This window comes from Dipteris shenzhenensis, chromosome 26 (genome assembly GCF_047967505.1).
Source record: "Dipteris shenzhenensis isolate YYH24624 ecotype China chromosome 26, Dip_SZ_1.0, whole genome shotgun sequence".
In the NCBI taxonomy this organism is placed as follows: domain Eukaryota; kingdom Viridiplantae; phylum Streptophyta; class Polypodiopsida; order Gleicheniales; family Dipteridaceae; genus Dipteris; species Dipteris shenzhenensis.
The window spans coordinates 21,020,938-21,043,436 of NC_141621.1; the positions used below are offsets into that span (position 1 = coordinate 21,020,938).

The window sequence follows — 22,499 nt, forward strand, 5'->3', positions numbered from 1 at the left end:
ACCAAAAGTCTCCTCATAATCTATCCCCTCCTCTTGTGCATACCCCTTGGCAACCAAACGGGCTTTGTATTTCTCAACTGTGCCATCTGAATGGTATTTCACCTTGTAAATCCATTTCGTGCCAACCACATTTTTTCCAATGGGCGCATTAACCAAGTCCCATGTGGCATTCTTCTCAATGGATTTAATCTCAACTTCCATAGCTTTCTGCCATGCCGGATTATGCTGAGCATCCTTGAAGCTTTGAGGCTCATTTTCAACTTCCATCACTGAGGTCATCAAAGCAAACATGACCTTTTTCAGATTTTTCCAAGTGTTGGCCCTGGTTTTTCCCAAAGTGGCTGATCCTACAAAGCTTGATGACAAGAGTGTCAAATGCATTTTCATGGGGTATAGCACTGAAAGCAGGGGATTTAGGCTGTGAGGGAAGGTCCTAGGTTTGAGACCCACTAGTATCAGTGCCTTTATTAAATATTGTGAAGAAAACCCGCGCGCGGGTGCTTGGGCGGGAGTCGAAAATATCGCTAAGGCAACAAAAAAAAATCCTCCCTTCAGGTGGGCGGTGTGTAACTGGCCTCGATGTACGACCAAACACGGTGCAATGTGGGCGGTGTGGACAATAGAGGAAAATGGAATGGGGATGGGAGGGTGAGGATTATTAAGGATAGGCCACCTTATCAAAGTGTATGTGGAGAAGGCTTCTCTACACCTTTTTCACGTAAAACCCATTAAAAAAAAACACACACATACCTCATCTTCTTCTTCAACACCATCTTTTTCCCCCGTCTCCTTATCGCCATCGCCAAGCTCCAGCTATGGCGTCTCTATCCACTGTCTCCACCGGAGCTTCCTCCTCCTTCTCTCTCCATTCCAAGGTACTCTCTTCCCTTGTAGCTTTCTTTTCAATCTTCCTCTCTCAATTCGCCACACTTTTGTTTCTCTTCATCCCCTCTCTGCATGCTTCCTCACTTCCTCATCGGCTTCTACCTGCCAGTTTTCCTCGTCGCACAATGGAGTTTGCGCTTCGCAGTCCTTGGCCTTTGCCCCTCTCAAATGCCAACCAATGATGCGAAGAAACGCTGTCAAAGTTGTCGGCATGGCTTCCATCCCCGCGGACCGAGTTCCTGACATGGGTAAACGCGAACTGCTGAACTTGCTGCTTTTGGGTGCCCTTTCCCTGCCAACTGCCGGACTTCTTGGCCCGTACCTTCTGTTCTTCGTTCCTCCCAGGTCTGCACCAAACTTAGTCTTTGAAATGTTTTGACACTTGTAAGTTAGGATTGTTCAGAATCGCTCAATTTGATTGCACATGTAGCGTTTGCTTCACTTCTCATTCTTTTGTTGCCTTTGCAGCTCCGGAGGTGGTGGTGCTGGACTTGTCGCTAAAGATGCTATCGGGAACGACATTACTGCTGCTAAATGGCTCAAAACCCATCCTCCCGGTGACAGGACTTTGAGCCAGGGGTTGAAGGTAATTTCGGTGATTGTTACGGAAATATCTTGTAGAGTTTCAACAAGTCCCTGACCGTTATCATCAAGATGATGTTTCTTTTTAATGAAACGTCTCAGGCTGAGCATCAATTTTCTTCACTTGTTCAGGGTGATCCCACATACTTGGTCATTGAAAACGATGGAACGCTTGCGACCTATGGAATTAACGCAGTGTGCACGCATCTCGGTTGTGTTGTGCCTTGGAATGCAGCTGAAAACAAGTTTATTTGTCCCTGCCATGGGTCTCAATATAACAATCAAGGAAGAGTTGTTCGAGGCCCAGCTCCTCTGGTAAGCATTTCTTGTTCTAAAGTATCTCAGCTTTACCTCTGGATGTGCGATGCATTTTTTTCTGTAAATGAGAGTCTTTGTTGGAAAATCAAATTGTGGAGTCTCAATTCATCCTCCATGTAAATGCTGTGACAAAAAGCTTCAATTCCATTCAGTTACTGTCTCCTGAATTCAGTTACCGTCTCCTGAATTTTCTCTTCCAACGATATCTTCATCAAAACTGTCGTTTAATTCACACTAATAGCACGATTGTCTGCAGTCCCTTGCCCTTGCTCATGTGGACGTTGTGGACGAGAAGGTACTTCTAACTCCATGGTCAGAGACCGACTTCCGAACTGGGGAAGATCCTTGGTGGTCTTGATCAGACTACTGTGAAGCCTCAAAAGTGTACTTACTGAATGTCTCGTATGTCTCTGGAGTCGTACAGTTTGCATGTATCTTTTTCCTCTGTTTGCAAACAGGAACGTTTTGTCTATTCCTCCATTTTTTCATGATTTCAATTGGTGATGAAGACATCATGCTCAGAGATCTTGTGCGCTGTGCAGACTATTTGCCAAAGCTAAGCTTTCAAATCAGAGAGTAGCATCTGACGAGTTCATTCTCTTTTTCTTTTGGGGGATTACAAAGTTTCATCAAAGACATCAAGTTGATAGTATCTGTTTTGTGTAAAATAATTAACCAGTTCGTTATCGAAGGGGTTAATGCCATAAAATTTTTAGCATAATATATAAGTGGCACTCATTGAAAGAGCATCTTCATGTAGATGTGATTGCCCACACATTCAAGACTTAGCTGTATTACCTGTGAGCCTCTGAATTAGCGATTAGAAATCTTTACCGTTTTGTCCTTTGAATCATCTGTCACGTAGCTTTGATAGTCTGTGAAACAAGTATTGTTTTCAGATTCCTTTTTCCTTCCAATTTATTGCGCCTAGCCCTGTACATTTCATAGCTGACCTGAACTTACTCAGTCAGACGTTGCATACACTGTACAGGTGTGTGGGTTTGTCCTACAGGGTTTTTCAGGCATATCATGATGTGGTTATGTAGAACAAGAATTCAATTGTTTGCCTCGCACATCTGGTGGTAATTCTTATGTTCTTCTCAGCTACTCTCTAGCACCTTCGATAACGTGCCGTTCTTTCTGTTCCCAGTTGGCCTTGTTTGATGACTTGGATCTTTTGGAATCTTCTTCTATATACGGAGCATCGATGGGAGGGTCTTATAGATATAAACTTAGGGAATGTGAAACTTTGCGTAATTGGACCATAGCTACCAGGGAATGGGAATGTTTCGGGAACGTGGGGGGTCGGAACGGGAACGTATCGGGAAGAGGGAACGGGGGAACGGGAACGGGAATGCCATGTCATATGACACGTCATCAAATCACATGGAAACATACCAAAATATTCAAATAAAATGGGGGCTTGCAAGGGGGCTGAGTGGGTGAGAGGAGGGGCTGAGTGGGTGAGAGGAGGGGCTGAGTTGTTGGACCAAGTAGGAGCAGCAAACTACGGCCAAAATCACGGCCAAAAACAGCAATCAAGTGACTTTTACCACTCTTGAGACCTGTCAGAAGCCGGAACGCGGTTTCAGAATGCCGGAACGCCATTTGGGAAAATCGGAACGCCATTTGGGAACGTTCCAATGTAGTTCCCTCATCTGGGAACGCTCCTGGACGTTCTCGTGTAGTATGCCTTTAGGGAACAGCGTACCCACGTTCCAGGAAGGCGGAACGGCGTCCCCTGGTAACTATGAATTGGACCCCTCGTACAGGTGGCATCAAATACTAGGAGCCTGTAATTATTGTATAGCACTGGTCACATGGCTTGATTGGCTTGTGTTTCTTCCAGAATTGCAGTCTTTACCTTCTATATGCTCTCCTGCACTCTTATCTAATGGAGGTTACCATTCCCACGAGAGCCTGGCAACCTTAGAATTATGTTAGAGGCTTGCTCTATTGCAAGTCCCAGCCTCTTCCATTCTTTGTCCTAATGTAATGTGCAGGTTCATAGCAGGTGGCAAGGTGAGCAACATGAGTAAAGTCAAGTGGTACAAAAATATACAAGTGAAGCTCCTATGGGGGAAGAGGGGTGAACTTTTTTAAGCCCTTGCTTCTGTTGGATTCATTCAGTATGCTTTAGTCACGAGGCTGTCTCACACGTATCCTTTATCCATCTCATTGCATATTGTGTGAGTGGCTTCCTAAGCTTGTAAAATGTAGATTGCTGAAAATCCGCTGTCGCTGTTACATATTAGATACAGTCATGCAAAGAGGGATCATTCGGTTTCTAGGAATTGCAGCAGGTAGGGAGGGACTTTGCTATTGCAAAGGGCTTATTCCAATAAGGAATGTGGTAAAAGATGAACGTCGAATTCTTAAGAAAACCTGAAGGCAAGCTCAATATCAACCTAGGTTTAATAAAAAACTGCTTGGAGCTGACTGTCTCATGTAAGGTCACAGGGCATCATTAGGCCTACAGGTTTTTGCTGCTTAATGAAACTGCTTCCTGAAAGCTTAGAGCAGCTCACTGTGGGGGATTGTAATCTGCTCTCGAATGCTGAATCCCTTGTGCAAGGTCATAGGAAAGCATGCTGCCTGAGATCATTAGTCTGAAGGGTAAGCATGTTTGTATAATAGGGTTACTGTTTCTTGTTGGATGGAATAATCCCTCCATTATGATAAGCCTAGATTTAGATAAAGCCAACGACTGGATACAATGGGATTCTTTGCTTAGGTTATACATGCACTGAAGTTGGAGGCCTGCGCTCCTGTGAGGTAATGCATGCTTTGTTTGCAGATGCACAGGCCAGGATTTGCATCATCTGTAAGGCACATCATTAGCTGCTCTTGTTAGCAATCGCTACAGAAAACAGAACTGATCTTCAGATGACTCTATGAAAGAGGGTTGATTGCTATTTTGCATGTGCATGGGCTGGAACTGAATGGGAAGATTGTTTCTAAGGACTCATAGATGTGCTGCACCTAACAGAACTGATCTTCAGATGACTCTATGAAAGAGGGTTGATTGCTATTTTGCATGTGCATGGGCTGGAACTGAATGGGAAGATTGTTTCTAAGGACTCATAGATGTGCTGCACCTTTTTCAATTATTGAGCGTCCCAGCCTACATCGGCAGTTTGAAGAAAGACCAGGAGATTCGACTGGCTTGGAGTACAAACGGAGCAATTGACAGGTAGACTCTGGATCGGTTGCAAGTATGATGGTGTGGTCATACATGCAGCATAGGTTTGAAAGGATCTTTGATAAAATGAAGTTTCAGGGAGTAGGTGCTTAAGCCCTGTGGGAGGATCGTGGTACTGCATTGACAGACGTACACTGCCTGCCTGCCTCCATTTTGAGAGAATCTAGGCCGTGTGCAGGTTGAAAAATGCTCCACTAACCCCTGGTACAGGTCTGTCTGTAGACTGTATAATTCAAGCATCTGCGAAATGTTTGCACAGCAGGACCATTTCGCCGCCTCCACCGTTCTTACAAGGCTTGCACGGGGAACAACCCTAGCTTGCAGTTCACCCAGCAAAATTTCAGCAGGGCAGTTGTAAGAAATCCTAGATTTACTATATCTAGAAATGTGCTAAGGAACAGAAAGGAGACTGAAATAGCAGAGAACAAGGAATAATTGTATTGCTTGAGTGTCTGTAGTGAAGCTGTAGTGTCATCCATACAGTTTGGCCTCTCTTATATAGAGAGTGAAGAGTCACACATGAAAAGGTGTGTACTCCAAAGTGTCTGTGCATGAAGAGGTGTGTACCCTTGTGAAGGGTATGACCCTTGATGAGAGGGTACATTACAATAGGAATGTCTCTTGTGAAGGGTTGTGCCTCATAGGAAGTGTCCCGTCGAAAGGGCATACCCTTCCACAAGTGTCGATTCATCAAACCATCCATAAGTCTAGAAATAGAGAAAGGAATATGTCACAGATTGTGACATCCCCTGCCACTCAAAAGAAGACCCTGGTGGAGATAATGAACTGATGTAGAAAATATCACAGTAGATTTTGAAAATATTGTTGTAAAATGTCAGGGTACTGCTGTAAGTCTTAATCAGATTGCCAAGTAGCGTCGGAGTTGTCCAGATCTCGCAAAAGAACAAGGAATTCCGCGATAAGTCGATGTCGAGTCTCTCGTTGTCGATGGTCCAAAGTACGCTCAGGAATAAGAACATAATTGTCTTCAATTTCCGGAACATAATCACCTGCAGGAGGAACTGCTTCATCGCTTGGACTGTACGTCTTTAGCCAAGAAATATGAAATGTCGGAGGGATTTTATCCCATGATGGTGGTAATTCTAATTTGTAACTTAAAGGTGAATTTTTCTTGACGATTCGGAAAGGTCCATAGTATCTTGGTCGCAATTTAGGAAACACAGACTTAACTGTCTTATAGCGATGTGGGGCTACAAATAATAGCACCATGTCACCAATGTCAAATTCCAGGTGACGTCTATGTTTGTTGGCAAACTGTTGATACCGCTCTTGCGCTTTTCGCATATGATCCATGACTTGGAGTAGAATGTCTTGCATTTCTTGAACCAGTTGATCAGTTAGGGCCACTCGATGTTGAAGTATAAAATTTGTTGGTACAATCGGAGTGTGTCCATAAGCTGCTTGAAATGGAGTCATGCTGATGGCACTATGGAAAGAGTTATTATAATCAAACTTAAGGAGTGATAGATACTCTTCCCAAGTTGTTAGGCATGATTGAATATAATGTCAAAGCATTTCTTCCAGAACTTGGTTGACTCTTTCAGTCTGGCCATCTGATTTTGGATGGTAGGTTGAACTGAACAGTAGAGTTGTACCCAAAGATTCAAATAGTGAAATCCAAAAGTGACTGATAAACTCAGGATCTCTGTCGGATATGATATTGGGTCTTGAAGAACTCTCTCTTCTTAATGTTGATGTAGAGAGAATTTGCGCGGAGAACTTCAAAAACTTGGTGAAGATGTTGTTTGTGCTCATGTAGGGATCTGCTGAAAATGAGGATGTCATCGAGGTAAACGATGACGAACTTATCGAGGAAAGGCCTGAAGATGTCGTTCATTAGTGTCATGAATGTGGTCGGGGCATTGTTTAGCCCAAAAGGCATGACCAAACATTCATAGTGGCCATACTTTGTTCGAAAAATTGTCTTGTACTCATCGCCTTCTCGTATGCGAATTTGATGATAACCTGATCGAAGATCAATCTTTGAGAATTGTGTTGCGTGTAGAAGTTGATCGAAGAGGTCATCGATACGAGGCAATGGATACTTGTTTTTGATAGTAAGCTTGTTGAGGGCAGAGGGGCATCGACGTATTCTTTTTTCCACAAGTAGTACAGAGATCTGAAAGGGCTACGACTGGGCCGAATGTGACCTTTGTCGAGTAGTTCGGTCACGTGGCTTTGGATTTCTTCATTTTGAGTGTAAGAAACCTGATAAGGAGGTTTTGACGGTGGGTTACTGTCGGGACTAAGTTCGATTGGGTGATCCACTGGTCATTGAGGTTGTAACTGCTTTGGCAATTCCTGTGGAAAATATCCAGGTAAGGTTGGAAAAAAGGTTGGTTGAGGTATTCAGGAGAATCCTTAGTTGGTGTCTCCTCTACTGCCATAACCAATAGAAGTGAAGTCTTTACTTGACGTTTACGAACCCACTCCTTTACTTATAGGGCAGAGGCAACTGGGGTCGAAGGAGAGTCCCTAGAACCAGTTAGCTCAATAAGTTTTTCCTGGTGGACAAACTGGATAGTATGGCTGCGAAAACTGATTGATGGATCATAGTCGTAGAGCCACTGTTCTCCGAGTATGACATCGTACCGAGAAAGAGGCATGATGTCGAAGTTCAACTTGTCCGTATAATGTTGGATGCAAAAAGACAAGTTTTTGATTTTGGTATTGCACAAGAAGGTAGTTCCATTTGCGAGTTCAATCTGATAGTCCATGAGACTAGGACTGGTGGTCAACCGAAGTTGGTCAACCATAGAACTAGCTAGGAAGTTATGAGAGTAGCCATTGTCGATGAGGATAGTGACCATTGTTCCATGAATCGATCCTTGAACACAAAGTACTTGAGTGGCCAGGGAAGGTTCGGGGTTGCTGGCAAGGCTCAGGTGGATAAAGTTTGATGTCAAGTCTTTTAGTTTTGGAAGCTTGGAGTAAACGGTAGAGGGCACGGAGTTTAATGTTTTCTACCTCAGGTGGGAATGAATCTGCATAGTCGTCTAGTTGCATCACGTCATCCTCTGTATGTGTGGTACTGCGAGAATCTTGGAGTTACTGGACTTTTTGGACCAAGTCGGAGATGCTGTCCTGAAGCTGGGAAATTTGAAGTTGCAGTAGTGTTTCACTTTGTATGTTGACTTCGGGGGTCTTTTTTGGACTTGAGTCTCTTATTTTCGGAGAGGCTGCACGCGAGCGTTGTGACATATTTGAGGTCCCTGTGAGAAATGCACGAACCTGCGCTCTAGTTTGTACCATTCTTGGAAGAAGATTCGGGCTGCTCCCTGAGGTTGCTCATGTTGGAAGGGAAAGGCGAGGCAGGATGGAACCACCTGTGGAAATCTGGTAAAGGAGGTCCTGTCTGAGGTAACACTGGTGATGCCGAAATGGGTGTTACCGCTCGTGAGAGTACAGGAGTACGTTGCAGAGTCCACGGATCTGAGAAGGGATAAGGAGCTGCTGTTGGAAGTGGAGCATATCCAGGAGGAGTGCCTTCAGAGTGTAAATACTGTCTTGGGGAAAGTACAACCTGTATAGGAGGATATCTGGGAGCTGAAGGAGGTGGAGAGTACCCTGGAGATGCCGAAGGTGAGGGGTAAAATTCTCTCCAAAGATGGATAGCAAACTCGTGAGGAATATCGGGTTCTGGGTATCTTCGTGTCTCGTGGAACACAACCTGGACTGTGCTGAGGAAGTAATGTAACTAAGGTGTCTCATGCAAAAGATATAAGATGTCCAAATCACTAGGAGGGCACGTGACACAGAAGACCCAAGATGCCAAAGCTCCGAAATGGGTTGGTTGTGCAATCTGAACACGATATTGTGTGGTAGATGATGCCTGAGGTGTCCTTGAAATGCCGAGTGAATTACCAGGGGTTTCATGCTTTAAGGAAGCGTCTTTCATTTGCTGAAATTTGTTAATGACAAGAGAATCCTTAGAAGTAGAATGGAAAGAATCCACCTGGCATTGATTTAATCTGCTAATTTGTTGCATAAAAAAGGCATGCAGATTTCTGTCCGGAGGTCCATGTTGTAGTGGGTTGCGAGGAGCAGATCGGGGCCTAGCTGGTCCAGATTGGAAAGCAGGAACAGGGCGCATTTAACAGGTAGTCTGAATCGCGTTAAAAAGGGGCTGTACCGCTGTTGATCTCACAGGTAAGGTGGCGAAACAAAGGGGGGGGAGGGCAGGCTGTCAATGGCGAAACAGGCTACTGGTATCCAATGCTGTATCGCGATAAAGGGCTTCCAAGGTTGCAGGGTGGATCACGATAGAGGCTGGCGAAACCAGGCTGTTGGTTTCCAAGGCCGATTTGCAGTAGCAATGGCAGGGACTGGCGCTGATCTAGCACTGCGGGCTGGCAGGGAACCAGCGCCTAAAACTGACGAGGGCAGGGAGCAAACCGGCGAGGGGCAGGGGCTGCATATGGCGAGGGACAGGGCAGCAAAATGGCGAGGGCAAGGGCTGCATAGGGAGGCAAGCCTCCTTGACGAAATCTATACGGGCATTGAAAATGGAGCGTCCCTTTTGTTTTTCATTTGTGGCTGCCTATGGTGGGTGGTTGCCCAAAAATATAAAGGGTGGGTTTATTTCTAGGTCCCCTTTTTATAAGGTGCTTAGTTCCAAAAGGTGTGCCTATTCGAAGGGGTGTGACCCTTGGAATAGGTGCACCTTTTCATGAAGGGGTGTGTCCCTGTTTTTAAAAGGGGTGTCCCCACATGAATAGGTGTGTCCTTTTTTCCACGATGGGGTGTGTCCCTTCGGTGAGGAGTCAAAACTCTTCATCAAAAGGTGTGTCTGATGGTGGAAAAGGTGCGTCCCTTGGTTTTGGGACAGAGCCCAAGGACATGAAAAGACACGATTTTTATCGTGTCCATTCACATCAACTCGTGATGTGTGGGAGATGGAGAGGCCATTGATGACTTTAGGCAGGATTGGCGCTAAAAATTTTTGCGCTCATTCTCTCTATCTCTTCCATGCACACTGTGCACGGATATCCTTCTAGCGGAAAGAGATGTATCAGATAGGCGCTAGAAGGTGGGGGGCATTTCCTACAGGCAGGAGCGAAATTTGCTCTGATACCACTGTAAGAAATCCTAGATTTACTATATTTAGAAATGTGCTAAGGAACAGAAAGGAGACTGAAATAGCAAAGAACAAGGAATAATTGTATTTCTTGAGTGTCTGTAGTGAAGCTGTAGTATCATCCATACAATTGGGCCTCTCTTATATAGAGAGTGAAGAGTCACACATGAAAAGGTGTGTACTCCAAAGTGTATGTGCATGAAGAGTTGTGTACCCCTTATGAAGGGTGTGACCCTTGATGAGAGGGTACATTACAATAGGAGTGTCTCTTCAATAGAATGTCTCTTGTGAAGGGTTGTGCCTCATAGGAAGTGTCCCGTCGAAAGGGCATACCCTTCCACAAGTGTCCATTCATTAAACCATCCATAAGTCTAGAAATAGAGAAAGGAATACATCACAGATCGTGACAGCAGTGAGCTGGGTACATTCTCTAATCCCAGCCCTCACCGCTCTGCACTAGTCCAGTAGTTCAGCTGCCTCTTCCAAGTTTCTATCATCATCCCCATCAAAAGAATTAAGCTCAACTAGTTTGAGAGACCCCTTTTCCTACGCAACGTTCAAGTACTCCCCTCCAACATGGGTCCATCATCCCTTTGGAGATCGATTTGTTAATAAGTGACAATCTGATGAAAGAAGAAAAAGTCCTTGGGATGGAGGAGACAAAGAGGAAAGCCACTATGATTCCACTAGATCTCTCTGTTCAGTTGTGTTAAGAGGTTCCTAGGCAGCTGCTTCAGCCAAGTCAAAGAGGTTTATTGAATTTGTTGACATTGGAGACAATACCGATGAAGACAGTGATCATGTTTAAAAGGAGGCACAAGAGAACAAAGTTTATATTGAGGATAGTAGATATACATAGAGGAAGATGACTGCGAGAACCTTCAATTATGAATATACATATTGCATGTACGGTGTGGTTAAGCTACTGTGTGGGAGCATTGGAGTGCCACATAAACAATTGTTCTTATTACATCAATAGTAAGAAATACAATATTTCTTTCTTTAAAGGATCTTTACTACATCTTGTGGTGCCACTGTCCTTTGCATGTGTTGATGGTTCGGTTAACTCACCCCTAGCTATCTTGAAAAGGTGTGTGGTGTTAACCCAGTGGTGTTAACCCAACCCGGTGTTGTGCTTGGTGAAGATGCCCTCTCTTGCAACCCAAAGGATGGCTTGCTCGGGTGTTAGAAAAGATCACAACATTCACACTCGGAGTTCGAGGTTGCAATTCATTAAGAGAGGCAAGTACATGGACAAACATCATCAAATTGCATTAAGGGGAAGAGAACTCGGCACATTGCTCAGTGCCCTCTTGTGCCCTTCTCTGCCTGTTACAACCGTATCATCTACCTAACTTAATTGCCTTATAAGTGTATACGTGCTCGGTGCAGCATGCCACAACTGTTGATTGGTGGTAACGTTGCAATCTTCTGTAGCTCTGTTGCAAAACAGTGCTTAATCAGGACTCCACCGCTTCCGAGGTTGGCACTCAGTGATCACACTTCACATGTGGTTCCATGTTAGCCTAATCTAAGGGCTAACATTTCACCTCGACTAACCTTAGCCGTGTCCTCATGGATTGGCAGGGACCAAGTTGCCGTTGCTTGAATGTGGAGGCTCTTGGGTTGAAGACACACAATCCTCGATGGAAGTGCCTTTGTCGTAGTGGGGGAGTGAATGAAGTGGTGGCTACGAAGGGCGATCTTCATCTACTATAGTGGTTCGGTGAGGGGAACTGAGCTTGGCTTCATAATTTCGTAGCTCTTTGGGTGGTCACGGATACAATGAACTAATATCGATGGGAATCCGTTGGGTTGATAAGCCAATCCACGGTCCACGCTTCGGTCACTGGGTCTTCAAAAGGATCAGTGATGTCCAGTGCCGTTGTAAAATTTGTAGTGTAGCATTGGACCTAGGTTACCCTCTCCTACCTCTCTGTGTCTGGATCTTTACATAGCTCTCGTATATTATTTCGCATTGCCGCTGCCTCAGTCACATGACTAGTATAATAAAAAGGGAGCTCAGGCATTGTGGGCTTAGGCAATTGGTGAATCCGAGCAACTATCAACTGATGCTCTGTTTTGAAGATGTTATGCTGGCATTAGGCGAGCTCTTCAACACAATGGTTGAAGCCTTGATTGCTCAGTGTATACTAAGGTTACGGGCATACTAGTTTAAGAACACCTTGATGCATAGAGTGTGAGGAAGCATGGAACTCCATTCCTTCCATCTGCTGATAGACGTGGTATCATATAGGCATCTCCTTTCGACGCGGAACTTGGCGCAAAACTTCCAAAGCTGGGATGGCTATAGGGAGATCGTATGTTAGCAAAATGGGCTCGACCTCCAAAATTTGTTCGGTTTGTACACCCATTTCACAAGTTTTCACCATAATTTTGACATGTACTACGGCATTCTGCTAAAGTGCTAGCATCCCCAAAATCGCAATACATTTGTGTGGCTATCTCCTTGCACTTTGCTCGACCTTCTAGATTGAGCATTAAGAGTGCCTGGGCCATGATTCCTCCCGCTACCTTCATTTGTGAGCCACCTCCGCTTTCAGTTGCTTTTTGTTCCGAGGTGCCTACCTAAACACTCGGCTATGATAGTCCACACACACCAACCTGACCATTCGAGCTATCATGGTCTGGTAGCTGTCTGTGAGGCATTTTGTTGGGGTGCTCGTGGAGGAGACGGACTAGTTGCTAGAGTTGGGTATACTGCTCCAAATTACACATGGGTTTTTAAAGAATGAGTCCTTGCATATTTTATCCTCTTTTTCTAGAGAGTAGTTATTGAATACAAACTAAGATTTAGCTAGCTCTGAAGCCAATGCCCAACCGAGATCTTAAGAGGTCCTCGTGGCAATCAAGGAGCCTAATGAGTCTTGCCCACTACAAAGATAGCACATGTCTCCCAAAAGGGCAAGGGCAAGGAGCCCATGGAGGAGAGTGGATTTTGTATAAAATTTAAGAGCAAGATGATCACAATTCACGGCTTCTGATAGTAGTCTGCCTTCGAAGGATGACTCCACTAGGATAGCATCAAAGAGTATGCAATGTCCATCGATACCAGTGGATCCTATTCCATGAACCCAAGTCCACTTAACCACTATTTGACATTTTGGATGTGTAGTATGCGTGGGGTGGCAAAACAACATCCTCTTGGCCCATGTTGCTATTTTCATATACACATATAGTCCTTTGTTCATTGCTTCCAAACCAATTGTATCCATCTTGAATCCCATTGTTGTAAGAGGTTCAATCTCTTCTTCTGTAAGGCATGTTCCTTCCTGCACATGCCCCACATTTGGGATGGCATCTAGTACAAAACTACTATTGGAATCAACATTCCATGCATACATGCATGTGGTATTGCAAAAGCTTATCATTTGAGATATTGGGCAACCATATGGATGTCTCCTTGTAGCAAAGAACCATGGTGCTGGTATTGCATGGCCAGTTTTGGAAATAATGGCATTGTAAATGTTATACCTTAGACCATAGACATGGTAAGAAAATGTGCTCTAGCCAACCACTCTTTTTGTGTGATCAAACATTTGTCTTGAGATCACGAGAACCATCTCAATTTATGCAATTAAATATATCAACCCTTCAACCTAGACCCCTTGTAGACGTTTTGAAAAAAAAACTTCTATCCTTCTCAAACCCTTGACTAGGGAATCGACTATAATGGAAGAACTCATACATGCATTTTTATTTGAGCTCCAAGATATTATCTAGTTCGCCACTTCCAAATAAACTAGATCTCTTTTCTTTGCCAACAATGTCTTGCAAGCTTATTAAAACAATAATAACAAAATCTTTAATCCTCAGCACCTTGCAAGCATCACTATATCTTAAGGGATTGCCTCTTGCATGTTTTTGTTAGGGACTCCAATTGTTCAAAGATGTTGCACAACTTAGCATCACCATAATTACTTAAGTCATTTTGCCTTCAATATTGTTTCTTTTATGAGTCTCTATGTCACATTCATGAACTTTTCTAGTTTTCACATTGTGATTTGATCGCACAGCTTCCTGCACCAGCAATGTGACCTTCATCAAGTACTTCCTTGATGTTCCAAGTTGTACTTTGTGTGCATGACTACTCGTATGTATCATTAATTGAGCACATCATGGGGCATCACATAATGAGTTGTACTATTACACACACTTATACACATGGGATAATACCTTTCAAAAATGACACCTCAAGGAGGTCCCTCTATCCTTACCAATAGCCTCTAGCCAATATCACTCTTTTTTCCTAGTAGACCTTTGAAGAGTGCATCATTCGTCATTCTAGTATTTAGTAGTCTACGGCACGATGCATTGCAATATTCAAACACACTTGCACATGAACTCTTGCAAATGGTGAACTCAAATGCAATACTGCATGGGTTCTATCCACCATAGATAGCCATCATATTTGAGCTCCATTCCCTCCCTTTGTTGCTCCCTCCTTGGGGGGGCTAGCTCAAAGATACAATCCCTATCATACTTTTGTGGGATCTTCTCCACTCTCACAACATGCTTGATCCTTCTCACTTAGGTGCCTAAACTTGTAATTGCACATTGAGAACATATGTAAGCTACAATACCCAAGAGATATTGCATTTCTTCTTTCTTTACCTCATACATTATGCACTTGAGGTCTGACAGAATCTTGTCTAGAGAGCCTGAGCTCCAGGTCAACATTTCGAACTACATGTCGCCCACCTCCCACCCTAATTTTGGTTTAGCTCGAATAGGGAATTCAATTCCCAACTCTCATTCAGTATTAGGGCCCCGCCATAGTGAGCCCTCCAATTCAGATGAGATCGAGAGCTTGAATGAGGAAATGCAAGAACCAATTGGCTTGAGATCATCTAAAGCCCCTCACACAAGCGTAGCTCTATCTCACTCTCCTGCTCCTTCCGTAGCCTTCCAATTAAGGAAAACTATATCCAACATGTTTGGATGATTAGGTCGGAACGGATTCAGTGGGAATGGAGAACCCTTTTGCCAGTATGCCCACGAAAAGGGAATGCCAGCAACAACCAGCCCTTACACCATAGACAAGGACTAAGGCCATTTTTGTTGACTCAAGACCCACAGCCTTCACGAGGCACCTAACCTAGAGCGCATGGAAGACAAGGACCCATGGATGAGGTACTTCACTAGACAAAACTTCGGGCTTGAAAACTCACAAAACTTCCAGGATGGCCCCCCTTATGGGCCCCTGACCTTCCAAGTGCCCCCAACATTTGCCACTAGGTCACGAGCCACAGGCTATGTGCCTTTTCAAGTCCCACCCTATAGCCAATGCAAGGGGTGCCCATGCAGATGCCTAGTGACCCGCTCCCTCAAGGGGTACGATAGTTTCACCCCACAATTACAACCCTAAATTTTGGGGGAGTTGGATTCATAACCCCAGCATCAGTATTGGCAAACCAATGGACCCCTGTACCTGGGCAGAGCATAAGGTTGCCTATACATCCTATTAGGCCCACAACAATGCAACCTACTCCAGCATCCCAGACAATGCTATCAGATGAGGCGATGCGTATCCTCATGGACACGCTAGGAAGGAGTCGACCCATAGCCATCTCCAAGCTGATATCTAAATTTCTGGGAGAAGGAGATCCAGTCTCCCACATGGAGTGGTTTGAGCAAATATGCAAAGCATTTGGTGCTCCTAGAGATCTAGAAATGGTTAGTGCCTTCAGCCTCAACCTAGATGGCAAGGCAAGACAGTGGTATAGCATCCTCAGCCCTAAGGAGGAAGTCAACTGGAAGACATTGTGAAAAGCCATCATCATCATAAGGTTTGCTCCCAATGGCCATAAGTGGAGTCCAATTAATAAGTTGTATGAGGTGAAACCTAATGGGAATGAGTCCTTTCACGACTACATTGCTAGGATCAAACACTTCAATTCCTGCTATGAACCACATGAGAGGATGAGTGACAAGCGGCTTTTGCCACACCTCCTCATCAGATTGGCGGATCCAAAGCTGCTGCATGACCATTTAATGGTTATGAATCTAACTTCTTTTGAACATTGTAGAAAGGTAGCCATCTATATAAGCGACGACATGATGGATAAGGACACCAAGGACAAAGATACAACCCCGTCCAAAGTGTCACATGCAGTAATGTCTTCTACCATGGAGCCTACCAAGAATGAGGATAAGGAGTCTAAGGGCTTAGACATGGGAGAGTTGGTTTCTAACCTACTGAATCAGCTAGGCCAGTAGTGGAGGGTAGGAACATCCAAGGAAACACCGAGTAACCCCCACTGACTCCCTAGAAGAGATAATGCTTGGTGTGGGGTATGCAATGGCAATCGTCCCTCAAATGAGTGCCCTCACAAGATAAAGCAAGACTAGTGCTCTATTGTGCACACTGCATTAGATGGGGGAGCCACTAGACCTACCAGTGCCGATTTCCAAAGGCCCTCTCCCAACCAGTCTACCAACCAAGGCCCCAATTGGCCTTAGCAACCCTACCCAACCCGATGAATGCACAAGGATCCTCGCTTGCCAATCAGGGACAATATAGGGCACAACATTCTCCATTACTACCACTTGTACTAGGCTCGCAACTGCCCCCCCTCGTATAGCTTCGATCAACCAAGAATTGGTGGTGTCGACTCACCTGGCACTTTCACAACAAAAATGAAAATTAGAACGATACATTTTTGTTATGGAAGCTAGGCTTCAATGCCAACATACAATTGTCATCCATGTCACTCTATCTAGATTAGCAATGAACAAATCTTGGCATTCATACATTTAATAAGTAATCATGGTTGGCATTTATAATGAAAATAATGAAGTACTATCTTATGCTTGAAATGCTCGATTCCCTATGCAGGGCAAATTTCAAAGATATGAAGATGAGCAAGAACACTCCAAGTAACTTCTCTTCGAGAACTAAACTTGTTCATATCCAGCTTGAAGAATGGCATCAAGCAAAGAAGTAAGAGGCATGAGATGTTACTTGACAATGAAACCATGATTACCAAAAAGAAATCCCAATTAGAAAACAATGTAAATACTCCAAGTGCCCATTCCCTTTTTCCATCCTTTTTTCTACAGCTGAGACAAAATCACCCTTCCTTGTTAAATAACTCTCTTCAAGAGATTGATAAATTACTAATCCAATATATATATGTGGGAAACCTTCAAGGATGAAGAACGATCCTACCTTTCCTATTAGTTATTCATTATATAAGGTAATAAAGTAGCATGAAAGATACAAACTACGTAGTTGGTGCCCATGATATCTCTTTTAACATTATCACAATATAGAAGGTTCCAAGTAATGAAGTCAAAATTTTCTATCTATATAGGTCCTCATACCCAAGTTCCTTCATTATGAAGGAAGACAAACCATCAATGGAATTTCAATACTAATCATCAATGAAGTTTCATTCCTCTATAGGAGTATCATGGAGCCCTCTTGGATGACCAAGCCCATGGGAGATGGCCATAAACTAGCGATCCAATCGTTGTCCAACTGTAGAACCAACTTGAGCTAATACTAAATAATGGACCATTGAACTCCATCAACCTCCACAAGCTAGAAAAAGGTACCTCCGCAAGCAGGAAATGTTTATCATGTACACAACCTACTATACTATAACAGAGGTATGGTAGACACCCCTATTATAGGGTATAGCCTACCATACTCCTAGCACAGACCTTCTTTAAAGAGTGGGGACAAGAATCATACCTAAACATCTAGTAATGGCACAAGTTCTTTAGTACTCACCAATCATCCTTCTAATTTGTTTATCATCAAAAAATTATTGACCAACCTAATCAATCTTTGTCAATGGAACCCATTGTTAACAATTATTTGGACTGAGTCCAAAATAGTTGCCTTAGCTTTGGAAGGTACACTGAATCGGTATGGAATTGGGAAAATTTGGGATAACATAATTTGGTAAGATTTCCCAATTGGTATATTTGATTCAAAATGAATCAATTTGAGCATTTTTAAGGGTGAATTTCTAGTCTATCATATTTTCTTATGATGCACTTTCCATTGTCCATAAGTTCCATATAGATATTCAATAAATTTGGTAGCTGCAATGAATCAGCCTGCAACAAATCAGTCCACATCATCATAAAGTAGGTTCTTAACCGGAGCTGGATATTGGCATTCTACATAATGGAGACCATCTTGCCACCTCTTAAAATCTTAGAGGGTCTTACCTGATAATCACAAGTATCTATGTGGACCAACTCTATGAGCTAGGTTGCCATTCAATTCTCCTTGATGATTGCTTGCTGCAAATTTCTACTTCTTCCATACCCAACCTCACCTCTTTCTTATAATTTACCCCTCTTTGATGAGTTTCTTGCTCTATGTTGCGGGTATCCTGTCCGCTTACTATCCTTTCACCATATGAGCATAATCTCAGGGAAGGTTGAAGGAGTAAAGGCAAAGATGGTTTGCATTATTTTATGACCTTGGGCATGCTTGAATTGGTTAGAGAACCCACATTTATGACTTACTTGGAGTTGAAAAAGGCACAGCTAGAAGGTACTTGGGTTAATATTGACAAACTAAAATTTTATGGCTTCTTATTTATATAGCACTTTGCTTTTTATAACCTTGAGCTACTACCTTAAAAAGAGTTTTCCTTAAAAAGAGTAGAATTTTGAAATTTCTTTAGAGTCCAAAATAGTTGCCCTAGCTTTGGAAGGTATACTACATCAGTATGGAATTGGGAAAATTTGGGATAAGATAATTTGGTACGATTTCCCAATTGGTATATTTGTTTCAAAATGAATTAATTTGAGCATTTTTAAGGGTGAATTTCTAGTCTATCATATTCTTATGATTCATTTTCCTTTGTCCATATGTTCCATATATATATTCAATAAAATTGGTAGCTGCAATGAATCAGCCTGCATCATCATACTTGCAATGAATCAGTCCACATCATCATAAAGTAGGTTCTTGATCGGAGTTGGATATTGGCATTCTACATAATGGAGACCATCTTGCCACCTCTTAAAATCTTAGAGGGTCTTACATGATAATCACAAGTATCTATGCGGACCAACTCTATGAGCTAGGTTGCCATTCAATTCTCCTTGATGATTGCCTGCTGCAAATTCCTACTTCTTCCATACCCAACCTCACCTCTTTCTTACAATTTACCCCTCTTTGATGAGTTTCCTGCTCTATGTTGCAGGTATCCTGTCCGCTTACTATCCTCTCACCATATGAGCAAAATCTCGAGGAAGGTTGAAGGAGTAAAGGCAAAGATGGTTTGCTTTCTAGATTTCTATGGCTATAAGTATCAATTCTTTGATGAACATGAAGGTAAAAAGCAATGTGGTCTACTTCCATATATCTTGGTAAGGATACCAAAGTTGTCCAAAAATGGTATAAAAGAGTTTTTATTTTTTTTAAAAGAAGTCTACTACTCCAAACATCTAACTCTTTGCTTTTCATGGAGATTAAGAGCAAGTCCTACTTAACAAAAAGATGATTTCTGCATAGAGTCTTTGAAAAGAGTGCGGTTCAAAAAAAATTCAAAGTCTATTGCTCCAAACATCTAACTCTTTGTTGTTCATGGAGATTAACAGCAAGTCCTATTTAGACAAAAAGATGATCTCTCAATGGAGTCCTTGCAAAAGGATCCCATTATATCATCACCCTTGGGGGCCAACATCCAGCTCATTGGTTGCTGGTGTCAAGTAACAAAACATCCTCATATACCAAAATGTTGAAAAAGGTGGTCGGAATCAACTGCATCAATCAAGATAAGACAAAAGTTAGAACCTTTACGATATACTTGTAACCTTAGGCTTCAACATCCAACCATGGGAGTTATCCCATGTCTATTTCAACATTTCAGCAAAAGGAAGGAGAAGCATCTGAGAGGAATCTTAAGAGAAGTATCCATCTTGAGTTCTCATTAAAATAAATCCAACTAATTTCAAGCAATCAGGGAAGGGTTTGGTAGGGGGTTCCCATCATCGAATGCTACTGTCTTTCTTATCTCTTATAACTGCCAATCATCATCCTTATTAGTTTCAGCATCAAATGTTAGTGCATAGTCCTAATAAAATCCTTTGTGAAGTTATAGTAATCACTACATCATCATACTCAAGGTATGAGGGTTTCTCCTGGGGCACTTGGTAATATCTCTCCAAAACCTCTCTCTCTCTCTCTCTCTCTCTCTCTCTCTCTCTCTCTCTCTCTCTTTCTCTCTCTCTCTCTCTCTCTCTCTCTATATATATATATATATATATATAAACTTCTAAGTTAATCCCATGTTCATGCAAAGGATTATTTCATCCCATACTCAAAGGGGAGGTTACACTGCATATGCTTTGGTCAATAGTCAAAATAAAACGGATCCAATAATTGGGTCTATCCTTAGGGTCCAACAGCCATAGCCAAACATTTAAAACAAACTCTTAGCACGGGTGGCCATAAGGGTCATCCCATTTTTAACTTTTGTAGTAGAATTTTTAGGGGCCATCATAGTTTGTGACTCCTTCTTTTGACCATGCACCATATTGAAGAACCAGAGTAATGTCCTCCATCACCTTCAACTTCAATGGAGGCATGGAGTGAGCGTGAGTACCCAAGGGGCTCTCCCATCCCCCGTAATGTTTCATCACTTTACTCGTAGACTGTTAACTGAGCTTTCAAATAGAGGGGGGGTCTTCTGCATAATGGAACAACATGCCAAACAATGGTGCATCGAACCATTAGCGTCTAGACAATAGGCGAGGCAAAATGTGCATCGCACATTACGTAAACATCTTCATGTGGCTAGCAGTCGTCGTGGCAGCTAATACGTTCCATGCTATATGCTTCACTTGCTAGGTGACTACTCAGTGGTTGTTTGCCTAAGATAGGGAGAAAAGGCCAAGGTATGAAGGTTGTGTAGTGTAGAACCTTGCCATCCCACTAGCCTTAAACTAAACATCGTGGATCTCAAACCCGTAGGCATGTATGCATCAACCCAGCATGAACCAAAACCATATGTAGTCTGAGTAACTTCATAATGAGCCAAGATATTGTATTGCCACAGTGAAACGTGAATAACAATTCTAACAGGTACAATAGCACCAAAAATCAAATATGCACAGAAACTCATGCAAGACGAGAGGCAATCATTGGGTACAATCTGCCCCCTCGAGGTATGTGTCTCATGATCCCACACCAAGAGTATTTATAATATTGAAATAAGAGCATGAGCCATTGATACAAAGTCACCTATTCATCATCCGTTTTCCATACTTTTCTCTTGAGCATCCTTTTACCATATTTTTCTCTTTGTCACTCCTTTACTCGCGTACTCATCCAAAATTTTCCAACCATACTTCGTAGGGGATACCAAGAAATTATCAAAACCAGTGTTCTTGTCGCAGTTACAAGGCTCCAAACATGCAAATGGCTACTAGGGGAGGAGGGTCAAGATAAGAAGAGGTTTCCAACTAGCAAGTCGTGTAAGAGTATACGCCTATAAGATCAAGCCGTGGTAGTTCTATAGGGAGGTCGATCATATCCAGTTCAAGTGTTTGCAACCGTGGGCTCTTAGTGCATGTAAGGATGAAACTACGAAGCTCATACAGCACATGTAGATCATTAAAATTCAAGGTTGGCTTGGAGAGACCACCATGCTGATTCTTAGCATAACAATGAGACACAATCTATCATTCTAGACACCACCATAGTGCAATCTCTAGCCTGCTGACCACCTGTCATCGTGCAACCTTTTGCCGTAGCTTTGCCACCTGTCACTGGGCAATGCATCCATGCAGATCATAAGTTGGATTGCATAAACCACCACGCTAGCTTTTGGCATAGTAATGAGATGCAATCTATCATTCTAAACATCGCCTCAACGTAGTCTTTGGCCTGATGACCTATCATCACCTAGAATTCAAGGTTGTCTTGGAGAGACCACCACGCTAGTTCTTGGAGTTATAGTTTCATTGCCTATTTTTACGTATTACAGGAGGAGGGCTATGACAACCACTGCGCTAGCCAATAGAATGATATCTATGATAGCCACCATGTTGGTTCTTAGAGTTATATATTTGTGTACCAAGGAAAATGCAATTGACGATATAGCCCTTGAGGGGTCCCTTTAGGGTCAAGGTCCTTATCCACATGCCATATCTGTCCAATGGCATCCTGGATATTGTATAATGCATGTGGATATGGCCCTTGCCCCTAGAGGGGACCCCTCAAGGGCCATATCGTCAATTGCATTTTCTAAAAGTTTAATTGTATTTTGCTAGATGTATCAGACAACTGGTCATGGGGAATGACAGTATACTGGATGATCTTGGCAGACCACTTGGTGCTTCACTCTACATGCAGTGGTCCAGATGGGAGAGGGGGCCTGCCTCATCTCTGGAGTCATGGAAAGCTTTCCGGAAGCTTCC

General features: G+C 43.1%; 1 protein-coding gene across 1 annotated transcript; it reads left to right on the top strand.

Annotated features, from left to right (window-relative positions):
• The first annotated feature begins 692 nt into the window (after positions 1-692).
• Positions 693-2,357, top strand: PETC (photosynthetic electron transfer C). Its single transcript, XM_087397889.1, has 5 exons — positions 693-875; positions 995-1,230; positions 1,354-1,471; positions 1,600-1,782; positions 2,042-2,357. The coding sequence occupies exons 1-5, from the start codon at positions 816-818 to the stop codon at positions 2,141-2,143; spliced, it is 699 nt and encodes a 232-aa protein (XP_087254015.1). The 5' UTR covers positions 693-815; the 3' UTR covers positions 2,144-2,357.
• The last annotated feature ends 20,142 nt before the right edge of the window (positions 2,358-22,499 follow it).